This window comes from Hyla sarda, chromosome 2 (assembly GCF_029499605.1).
Source record: "Hyla sarda isolate aHylSar1 chromosome 2, aHylSar1.hap1, whole genome shotgun sequence".
Taxonomy (NCBI): Eukaryota; Metazoa; Chordata; class Amphibia; order Anura; family Hylidae; genus Hyla; species Hyla sarda.
In genome coordinates, this window is record NC_079190.1 from 162156128 (window position 1) to 162168550 (window position 12423).

A 12423-nucleotide genomic window follows, 5' to 3' on the forward strand; every position below is an offset into this window, starting at 1 on the left:
AGTACAGAAGCGGCAAGTCAAATGCCAATGCCGATGTACTATCTCGGATGACCCCCGGTGAAGAACCACCTGACAAAGACATGTGGAAAGACGTGGAGATGCCCCCATTTTATCAGCAGTTCATGAACCAGAATGTTGTGACCGCCCTCATGGACAGTGAACCCAGGTCCGAAAAGGTTAAGGAAGACCTATACACCTTGAAGACTCAAGACAAAAGTCAAGTCATGCGGGATCTGTTGGACTACCTTCTGACGAAAAAGGTGCCAACCCATCTACGTCGGGCCCAGTGTGACTACAAGTTGAAACGTCTGTGGAGACAGAGGAAATTCATCTTCTGTTTTGTCTGTTCAATCCTTCTCCACAGATCTTCCTTTTCATCCTCTTTTAATAACAAATCCTATAATGGTCTTCTATACAAGTTTCTTCAGCTGTAATTTGTCAGAATTTCATAAACGGAACAGATTTTGATGCAGTAAAGACAAAGTACTTTGTAGCACATTTTTCTCCTTATGTGGCCTTAATCCATGTAATGGACTGAAATTGTCTGGATTCTTTCTGTGTCAGAGAAATTCATATCAGGCAAGAGCATTTGATGTCACTTGGGAAATATAATTAATGGCTTACACCATAACGTGAAGAACCCTGGCAGGTCCATACTGTGTATCACTAAGATAAGAACTGAAAAGCCACATGACAAGGATGTCTTCATCGTCTAGATAGAAAATCATGCACCATTCTTCCCAGTTTAATCAGTACAACATCTAATTACTGCAAATGCATTAATTTTGACTTTATATGTCATTATCTTAATCACTGCATTGACAAAAGTGTTTTTGGTTATCTTTAAATTTATGAGAAATATTGTAGATATTGTTACTTTATTTCTCATTATTCAAAATCCACAAACATTCTATGGAACACAAGTTGATTTTTAATTAATACTCATACAATGTGCACAGATAGGGTTCAACACAAAAGGATGAAGAGGCTTCTGCTCATGGTAGATTAGTTGTATAAGAGGAAATAAGTGCCTTGATCAGACATAAGGAACTGTACATGTCATTAAAGCTATAAGATTGCACAAGACCCCAAAAAGTAGAGCACCACAGAACAATATTAGGATTAATGATTATTCAATCATGGTCAGTGCAGTTAACCTATCGAACAATGCAGTGATATAAGTCAATCACTGGTAGGTTATGCAGCTATGAGAGAAACCTGGTCTTCTTCCTATACTGCTAAATGAAGCTGTAAGATAATGAGTAAATTGCAATAGTGATCATAGTGCTACCTATTGGCGCATGGCTCCTTATTAGTCTACCATAGAAATTGTTAAGTTACTGAGGTATTTGAGTAGGGATGTTTAAAACCTTGTGGCTGAATTTATAGGGGTTGTCCGGTAAAACGTGTTGTTGCCATAGTCCCCGGCCTGCCTAATAAAATAATAAAAAACTTCCTCACAACCTCTGTTATGAAGGTGTTCTGTCCACAGCCGGTGACACTGCTTTCCCTGGAGTTGCAGACTGTAGCACCTGCAGCATGGGAAACTGACAATGCTGCTCACCAATTACTGGCTGAGGCGGGACACCACTGTGGCCAGTGATTGACTGAGTGCTGCTGTGAAGTTATGTTGACAGCTCCGGGAAGCAGATTGTCGTCAGAGCCCAGTCAGAGAGACAGAGTGCCCTGATACTAAAGAGGGAACGAAGGAAGGTAAGTAAATTCTTGTTGTTTTCTTAGGCAGACTGAGAATAATAGAAATATAAGAAATATCAGCAGAAAACCCCTTTAAATGGATCTCCCAGACCTGCCTTTAGTATGGCTCATTTATCTTCTTATATACAGTATGTGGAAGTTTCACGATAATATTTTTCACATTGGTACTTTGGTTAAATTATCATGCTATCACCTCTCACTGACTTTACTAGTGAGTTTGTGCATATCCAAGGATTTATTCTGATTGCCATATTTGGAGTTAGGAAGAAATTTTCCCCCTGGTATCTACCAATTGGTATTAGCCAGGTTGTCTTTTATTAACCTTAACCTATATTACCCAAAGAGAGGACGGAGTCACTTGTTAGAAAATAAAATACATATGTTTATTGATATACCGTATTTATCGGGGTATACCACGCACCGGCCTATAACACGCACCCTAATTTTACCAAGGATATTTGGGTAAAAAAAGTTTTTTACCCAAATATCCATGGTAAAATGAGGGTGCGTGTGTGCGCGTGTATACCCCGATATACCCCCAGGAAAGGCAGGGGGAGAGAGGCCGTCGCTGCCCGCTTCTCTGCCCCTGCCTTTCCTGGGGTCTAGAGCCCTGCTGCCGGCCCTTCTCTCCCCCTGGCTATCGGTGCCACTGCCCGTTCTGTCCCCCTGACTATCGGTGCCGGCGCCCCATTGCCGGCGCCGATAGCCAGGGGGAGAGAAGCGGCGCCGACAGCCAGGGGGAGAGAAAGTGCAGCGGCACCCATTGCCGGCGCCGCTGCCCCGTTGCCTCCCCCCATCCCCGGTGGCATAATTACCTGGGTCGGGTCCGCGCTGCTGCAGGCCTCCGGCGCGCGTCCCCTGCGTCGTTGCTATGCACGGCGCGGCGCACTGATGTCATGCGCCGTGCAGCGCATAGCAACGACGCTGGGGACGCACACCGGAGGCCTGCAGCAGCGCGGACCCGACCCAGGTAATTATGCCAACGGGGATGGGGGGAGGCAACGGGGCAGCGGCGCCGGCAATAGGTGCCGCTGCCCTTTCTCTCCCCCTGGGGGAGAGAAGGGCCGGCAGCAGGGCTCTAGACCCCAGGAAAGGCAGGGGCAGCGACGGCCTCTCTCCCCCTGCCTTTCCTGGGGGTGTATCGGCGTATAACACGCACATAGACTTTAGGCTAAAAATTTTAGCCTAAAAAGTGCGTGTTATACGCCGATAAATACGGTACATTAAAAATACATGTGTATAAAACCACAAATTTAGGGAGAGAAAAGCTCCACTAGGTGGAGAAAAATGAGCGTCACTCCAAGCCGACACACATTATTAACATAAACAGAAGATATCTAGGGTAAGTATTCACATGTGATAGATATATATATATATATATATATATATATATATATATATATATATTTACCAGTGGAACATACACCCACTATATCCATATTATACTCAACAGGGAATACATACATACCAATAAAGTGCACTATAAGTATACAGTGGTCGGCTGGAGTGACGCCACCCTAACGCACGTTGCGGAATGTCCTTCATCCTGTGTCCTCTCAGTAGACAGCATTATTTATATCAGATATTAGCCAATCACAAGATGATTGGGACCTTTCCCACGTTGGAGTGGCGTCACTCTAGCCGACCACTGTATACTTATAGTGCACTTTATTGGTATGTATGTATTCCCTGTTGAGTATAATATGGATATAGTGGGTGTATTTTCCACTGGTAAATATACCCTGATTCACCCTGAGAACTTAACTCTTTCACAGTTGTACAGTGAAAATATTTGGTCTACAGCACTTACCTACACAGTAAATAATTGGTAAGACTTCCATACATTAAAATGATACAGCACTTGTAAAATAAAATATCATAGTGCATATAGCATACTAACAAAAGCCTGATAAATTATTAAGATTCAGATGAACACTTGTTCCTAGTTTTGCAGATAGACAGAAATACCCAATTTGGCTTCAAAAAACATAAATTAAAAAGTAAAAAAATAGCGAGAATAGTCGTCCGGCACCGCTGTCTAACAATCACAGCAAACAATGTGCAAACAAGTCACACGGTCCATGTGGTTCTGGGGGTGCAATCCACTAGGTAGTAGCAGCAAATGTTCATCAAGAATACAGAAATGAAAGGATGCACTCACCCGGGGGTCTTGATAGCAGAAGACTTTATTACATCGACGGTTACTCACGCAGGCGGGTAGGCGCAGAGGAGCAACCTCGCTGCGACAAGCTGTTTCCTGCGCACAAGGCGCACTTCTTCGGGCTGCTGATCTGCGCCGCCGCTCACAGGTGCGTATTAAATAGACAATCACGGGGTTACCATGTCTAAACAAATACAAACGACAGACAGAACAAAGTAAAAACCAATCACAGGAAAGGACTGGGATCATTCCGGTCGTTAAGACCGGCTGGTCCCAGAGCTTCAAGCCTGAGTATCCAGCGCACCTCGCATTGAAGCAACATCTTAAGCCTATCCCCTCCATTTTTCGGACATTCCTCTGTTTCCAATCCGGCAAACTTTAGCACTTTGCCATCGCCGCACTTTGCCATTCGTTAATGTGGGAAATTAACCGCGAATCACCTTTTCCAGTCTGAATGGATCTAAGTTGTTCACGAACACGTATAAAAAGACTTCTAATGGTTTTCCCAACATAAACGAATTCACAGGGGCACACCAAGATGTACACTAAATATGAAGTTCTACAGGTGATGAATTGGTTAACCACATGATTTGTAACCTCTTACAGAAATATTCCTTTTTGCTAGATTCAAAGTGCAGAAATAACACTGCCTGCATGCAAAATTCCCTTTTGGCAAACTAGTAGTCAGCCAATTTTTATTAAACATATTAGTATCTTCACTACTTTGTCTTGCATTTTTTTCTAAAGACATCTCCCAGAGTGGTGCTTCTTCTGAAAGTAATTAAGGGTGGGCTGACAGCTACTTTACTTAGAATGGGGTCTCTCTGTAGCATATACCAATTCCGTCTAATCGCAGTACTGATTACCTTGTTCATGTTGCTATTAGCGAAGGCAAACGTGAAGCGTTGCTGGCAAGAATTAGAGCTCTCTCTTTTTTTAGACCTTAAAAGGGAAGATCTATCTACCTTTTCGTCTCTTTCAAAACAGCGGTTAACAAGGTTTCTGGGGTAGCTGCGCTGTAAAAATCTATCCTTCATTTCTTCAGCCTGTTTATAATAAATATTAACATTGCTGTTAATTCTCTTAAGCCGCAAGAATTGGCTGTAGGGGATACCTCTACAGATATGTAAGGGATGTGAGCTGTCGAAATGAAGGATAGAATTTTTAGCAATAGATTTCCTATAGCCAGATGGGACAATTCTACCTTGCAAAATCTGGATTTTAATGTCCAGAAAGTCAATCTCCTGGTCTCCAAAGAGGGAGGTGAAGAACATGTTCATATCATTGGATCTGTTGAGATATTCAATAAAACCATGGAACAAGTCCTCACCTCCCTCCCAGACCACCAGAACATCGTCCACACACCGCAACAGGAGTTTGATGTTGCTGCAGAAAGGATTTTTATATGAAAAAATAAACCTCCTCTCAAAAATAGAGAGAAAGAGGTTTGCATAAGTGCAAGAAACTGGAGTCCCCATGGTTGTACCACCTATCTGTTTATACCAACTATCTTTGTAGGTGAAAGCATTATTATTAAGAAGGGACTCACAGATAAATTTGTTCAGTTCAGCCAAATTTTCTGTATGGGAGAGGAAGTCTTAGATAACCTGTACACCCGCACCGTGAGGGATGCGGGTGTATAGGCTCTCAACATCAATAGAGGCTAGATGGTAGCCAGACTGCCAGTCAAACGAGGATAGATGCTGTAGTAGATGATTTGTATCTTTAAGATACGTGGGTACACTGTCTAGAAGGGGTCTTAAATTCCAGTCAATGTACTGAGAGAGGGATTCAGTCACAGCCGATCCCTGCCACAATAGGGCTGCCAGGGGGTCGGCTCTGTGACTTATGGACTTTTGGGAGAAAGTACCATTTGGGGAATTTAGGGAAGGCGGGAAGCAGTTTTTCCGCTGTCTTTTTAGATAGTATTCCTTTTTCCACTTGAATGCGGTGAAAAGAGCGGAGCTGATCCTGAATTTTGGCAGTAGGGTTCGATTTAAGAGGGGCATATACAGTAGAATCACTAAGGAGACGTAAGGCCTCTTCTTCATAATAAGAAGAAGATAAAACAACCATGCCACCTCCCTTGTCTGCCTTGCCAATTCTCAGATCAGGTCTGCTCTTCAGCCACTTCAAAGCTGCCTGCTCCTTAACAGATAGATTGGGGGGACAGAGTAAGGACTTAACTTCTTTAACTACCGCTTTATTGAAAAGGTCTATAGAGCTACCAGGCGTGACTGGGGGAGAGAAAACAGACTTATTACCTCCCTTAAAGGGGGCTAGTAGTGTTGTAACCTCCTCATGCCCTAGACTAGTATCACTAGCTAAACCTGCTAAGAGCTCTACAAATTCATTATCAGCGGCAGAGAAATCCTCTATAAGACTAAACCCCAGAGGACCAATAACACTGGGTTTTACTCCCTCTCTAACTTCTATAACAGTAGGTGGGACTTTGTCCACCCTGTTAAAGAATTTTATAGAGATTAATTTTTCTGAAAGACTTGAATAAATCAACTTCAAATTGCACTGCATCAAAATCATCGTTTAATTCAAAACTGGAGCTTTTAGAAAGAAGAGTCACCACATCATCAGGTAAACCACATCTGTGGTATTAATCACGATATTGGGGGTGACTAGTCCTTCCAGCTCACTCCCTTGCATTTTCTCCAGGAATCGGGTTCTCTTCTTTTTTCTTCTCCCCCCCCCCCCCCCCCCCTCCTTGTGCACCTCCTAAAGGGACAGCAGAAAGGGACAGAAATTCTTCTTGTGTGATTTATTAGCTCGGCGTACATTCCAGGAAAAGACTCTGTTTTGATCATAGTCCTGCTTATCTCGCATGAATTTATCACGCTTGTTCTCCTTAACCTCCGCTTGAATGACTAGAACTTTTTTGTCAATCTTTTTAAGGAAAGCAGCGGCTGCAGTTTCTGTGACTCTGGTCCTATGTTCAGTTTTGGCATGGCAGAGCTCACTGGTTACATTACTGGAATTTAAGACCCCTTCTAGACAGTGTACCCACGTATCTTAAAGATACAAATAATCTATTACAGCATCTATCCTCATTTGCCTGGCTACCATCTAGCCTCTATTGATGTTGAGAGCCTGTACACCCGCATCCCTCACAGTGCGGGTGTACAGGCTATCAAAGATTTCCTCTCCCATACTGAAAATTTGGCTGAACTGAACGAATTTATCTGTGAGTCCCTATGGCTGATTCTTAATAATAATACTTTCACCAACAAAGATAGTTGGTATAAACAGATAGGTTGTACAGCCATGGGGACTCCAGTTTCTTGCACTTATACAAACCTCTTTTGCATTTTTGAGAGGAGGTTTATTTTTTCCAATAAAAATCCTTTCTGCAGCAACATCAAACTCCTGTTGCGGTATGTGGACGATGTTCTGGTGGTCTGGGAGAGAGGTGAGGACTTGTTCCATGGTTTTGTTGAATATCTCAACAGATCCAATGATATTCACATGTTCTTCACCTCCCTCTTTGGAGACCAGGAGACTGACTTTCTGGACATTAAAATCCAGATTTTGCAAGATAGAATAGTCACATCTGGCTATAGGAAAGCTATTGCTAAAAATTCTATCCTTCATTTCGACAGCTCACATCCCTGACATATCCGTAGAGGTATCCCCTACAGCCAATTCTTGCGGCTTAAGAGAATTAATAGCGATGTTAATATTTATTGTAAACAGGCTGAAGGCCTCTAGCCAGCAACGCTTCAGGTTTGCCTTCGCTAATAGCAACATGAACAAGGTAATCAGTACTGCGATTAGACGGAATTGGTATATGCTACAGAGAGACCCCATTCTAAGTAAAGTAGCTGTCAGCCCACCCTTAATTACTTTCAGAAGAAGCACCACTCTGGGAGATGTCTTTAGAAAAAATGCAAGACAAAGTAGTGAAGATACTAATATGTTTAATAAAAATTGGCTGACTACTAGTTTGCCAAAAGGGAATTTTGTATGCAGGCAGTGTTCTTTCTGCACTTTGAATCTAGCAAAAAGGAATATTTTTGTAGGAGGTTACAATCACGTGGTTAACCAATTCATCACCTATAGAACTTCATATTTAGTGTATATCTTGGTGTGCCCCTGTGGATTTGTTTATGTGGGGAAAACCATTAGAAGTCTTTTTATACTTGTTCGTGAACACCTTAGATCCATTCAGACTAGAAAAGGTGCTCTGCTATTAATTTCCCACATTAACGAATCCCACGGCGGCGATGGCAAAGTGCTAAAGTTCCGGATTGGAAAAAGTGGAATGTCCAAAAAATGGAGGGGACAGGCATAAGATGTTGCTTCAATGCGAGGCGTGCTGGATACTCAGGCTTGAAGCTCAGGGACCAGCCGGTCTTAACGACCGGAATGATCTCAGTCCATTCCTGTGATTGGTTTTTACTTTGTTCTGTCTGTCGTTTGTATTTGTTTAGACATTGCCATGGTAACCCCGTGATTGTCTATTTAATACGCACCTGTGAGCAGCGGCGCAGATCAGCAGCCCGAAGAAGTGCGCCTTGTGCGCAGGAAACAGCTTGTCGCTGCGAGGTTGCTCCTCTGCGCCTACCTGCCTGCGTGAGTAACCGTTGATGTAATAAAGTCTTCTGCTGTCAAGACCCCCGGGTGAGTGCATCCTTTCATTTCTGTCTTCTTGATGAACATTAAAAAGTAGTTTGCTTCCACGGTTTGTTAGAATTATTTTGATTTCTAATGTTTTGGATTATTTATTTTTTATAGTTTAGTTGTTTTTCTTTAGTTAGAGCCCATAGCTGTATTCATATGCAGAAAAGCCACATGATTTTTTAAATTTTTTGTAATCATATAACCAAACTAAACTGCTTCTGTTTTCTGACAGCGACTTACTTGGACTGGTGACATACCTTGACTGGGTCATGATTGTAGTCACCATATGTTCATGTATTTCCATGATGTTTGAGTCCCCATTCAGAAGGGTAATGCACACCCCGACCTTACAGGTACAATTTTCCAGGCATTTCCATCCCGTGAATTTATTTACAACTGTTCAGCCTGCTGATCCTTTTGTGTCTCTGTTTTAGATTGCAGAGTATGTTTTTGTGATATTCATGAGCATTGAACTGAACCTGAAGATCATGGCAGATGGCTTATTTTTCACTCCCACAGCTGTTATAAGGGATTTTGGAGGGGTGATGGACATATTCATCTATCTTGTGAGTGAAAAAGATTTATCCTTTGTGAATGTTTTAGCAACTGATCAATCATCTTATGTGCATCTAAAGGTCTGTAGAAATAGTGTGTATATATTGGATTGTGAGACGTTCTTGGAACAAGGACTGATCTGAATGGTGACAAATTCTGTACAACATTCAAGCAAGGAAGAAAGGGCTATAGATCAGCTCACCAGTATGTCCATTCAAGGTAGACACCAGCACATCTCTCCTCATGGAAGCAGACGGATCAATCTCAGGAGCCATGTCTCCAGGTGCAACAGTGATCAAAGAAGAAAGGTGATCCGGCTCCCAGTCCAGTTAAAAGGTGAAGCTTTATTCAAACATGTTAAAATCCAAGTGGTACAAAAATGAAAAATATAATAAAACCCAAGGGAAAATGTACCAACGCGTTTCGAGCTAGCAAGTCTTAATCATGGTAACTATTAATACTTTATGGCAGTCTTATATACCTGCATGTATCCTAAACAGATCACATGATTATCATGCAAATGAGGGAGAAGAACGATGATGACTTATTCATTAAACAGGTGAGCAAAATGCTTGTATTGATGCTCAACCTGCCATAAATCCACATAGACTATATATAATACTTCAGTTTGTAAAGAGCTTCCATGTAGCGAATATAAGAATGATATATGAAATGTGAAAAAATGTTTCAAGAACATATTTAAAGTGTTTAATAAATATAGCATAAATCATTCCTATAATTTAAACCAGACGGGAAGCGTGTATCCATGGACAGGATCCAAAATGCATCCCGTCTGAACACAGTCTCGCTCCAGTCTCCTCCTCTCCTAGGGGGACGAACTCTTTCTATACCGCTAATTTTGATATTTGGGATTATACCTGAATGTTTCTCCACTATATGTTTCGTAATGCCAGACATATTTTTGGAAATGTGGGTATTGACAGTTGGAATATACAAATGTTCTTGAATTCTGTTTTTCAATTTTCTGCTAGTACATCTGATGTACTGTATTCTGCACTCTTCACATGTAATACAGTAAACCACATGGTGTGTCTGGCAATTGATGTATCTTTGTATATTATATTGCTGACCTGTACTACAGGATGTGAAAACTGTAGAATTGCTCATGTACCGACAGACACTACATCTTGTGTGGTTGCATTTATAGCTGCCCTTGCTGGATAGCCAAGTGGTAGTGACTGCGTTAGTGGTGAAATCACTAGGGGATAATATACTCTGTAGTGAACAAGCCTTATGCCATAAAATTCTAATACCTCCCTCTATAATTTTGGACATGGTGGTATCACAACTAAGAAGAGGGAGATGTTTAAGAATGATACGTTTAATATCTTGAAATTGATGGGAGAATGGTGTTGTGAAAGTGGGAAGGTTATTGTCACTATGTGTCCATTGTATAGATTTACTGGATAAATAATGTCCTGGAGGTTTCGCGTTCACTATACCTTCCGCTCTAGCAATGAGATGTGTGTTGTAACCCCTATTTCTGAGGCGTGTTATCACTTCTTTACTATATTTATGATAACCTGTATTACTTGAGGAGGTTCTTTTGACTCTGACAAATTCCCCAATGGGTACATTTCTAATCACGAGCTCGGGGTGACAGCTCTCCGCATGGAGGAGACTGTTGCCCGAGCACGGTTTGCGATACAATTCAGTGGGTATACAATTGTTTATCCTGTCCCCTTCTAATGTAACATCCAAAAAATCAACACCACTTTCCTTACAGCACATCGTGAACTGTAAAGAAAATTCATTTGTATTGATAAAAGTGACAAACTCACAAGCCTGAGTGTGAATACCTCTCCATACTTAGGAGAGCTTGTGAGTTTGACACTTTATTTAAAATTATAGAGGGAGGTATACAGGGTATATTATCCCCTAGTGATTTCACCACTAACGCATTCACTACCACTTGGCTATCCAGCAAGGGCAGCTATAAATGCAACAACACAAGATGTAGTGTCTGTCGGTACATGAGCAATTCTACAGTTTTCACATCCTGTAGTACAGGTCAGCAATATAATATATAATGTTACATCACTTACCAGACACACCATATGGTTTACTGTATTACGTGTGAAGAGTGCAGAATACAGTACATCGGATGTACTAGCAGAAAATTGAAAAATAGAATTCAAGAACATTTGTATATTCCAACTGTCAATACCCACATTTCCAAAAATATGTCTGGCATTACGAAACATATAGTGGAGAAACATTCAGGTATAATCCCAAATATCAAAATTAGCGGTATAGAAAGAGTTCGTCCCCCTAACACTTTATATATGTTCTTGAAACATTTTTTTCATATTTCATATGTCATTCTTATATTCGCTACATGGAAGCTCTTTACAAACTAAAGTATTATATATAGTCTATGTGGATTTATGGCAGGTTGAGCATCAATACAAGCATTTTGCTCACCTGTTTAATGAATATGTCGTCATCGGTCTTCTCCCTCATTTGCATGATAATCATGTGATCTGTTTAGGATACATGCAGGTATATAAGACTGCCATAAAGTATTAGTAGTTTCCATGATTAAGACTTGCTAGCAGGTCAAAACGCGTTGTGTTTTATTATATTTTTCATTTTTGTACCACTTGGATTTTAACATGTTTGAATAAAGCTTCACCTTTTAACTGGACTGGGAGCCGGATCACCTTTCTTCTTTGAAATTCTGTACAGCACCATGGAATATGATGGCATTTTCAAAGCAACAGAAAAGAAAGGAATATACACACAGATGTTCCTGTCAAACACCAGGGACACACAGGAATATCAGTGGTGAAAGAGAAAGGGGGATGAGAGTGTGGTAGGTTTTGGTTATGCTTAATATACTGTGGGGGAGATTTACCAAAACCTGTGCAGAGGAAAAGTTGGCCAGCTGCCCATAGCAACCAATCAGATTGCTTCTTTCATTTTTTAAATGGCCTCTGAAACATGAATGAAGTAATCTGATTGGTTGCTATGGACAATTTTTCCTCGGCAAAGGTTTTGATAAATTTCCCCCTGTGTGGATACAGAATCAGTCTGTCGTGGCAACATAATACTTTCTTAAGGTGCATCTATCTTTTTGATTTTTTTGTTGGCATTCTTGTTTTTTTGTAATCGTAACAATATATCACTATGTTGTTTCCAGGTCAGCCTGATCTTCCTGTGCTGGATGCCATACAATGTTCCAGCTAAATCTGGAACTCAGCTTTTAATGGTATTGCGCTGCTTGAGACCTCTTCGTATATTCAAGCTTGTTCCTCAGATGAGAAAAGTTGTGCGTGAACTTTTTAGTGGCTTCAAGGAAATATTTCTGGTACGTGCATATAGTAATTTTTATAGAG

General features: G+C 41.3%; 1 protein-coding gene across 9 annotated transcripts in view; it reads left to right on the plus strand.

Annotated features, from left to right (window-relative positions):
- Positions 1 to 12423, plus strand: part of NALCN (sodium leak channel, non-selective) — a 657013-nt gene that overhangs the window by 559442 nt on the left and 85148 nt on the right. For all 9 annotated transcript variants that reach the window (XM_056555671.1, XM_056555665.1, XM_056555672.1 and 6 more), the window contains 3 exons: positions 8742 to 8862; positions 8944 to 9075; positions 12228 to 12395. In XM_056555671.1, the coding sequence (XP_056411646.1) occupies positions 8742 to 8862; positions 8944 to 9075; positions 12228 to 12395 (421 nt within the window). The remainder of the gene's footprint in view (positions 1 to 8741; positions 8863 to 8943; positions 9076 to 12227; positions 12396 to 12423) is intronic.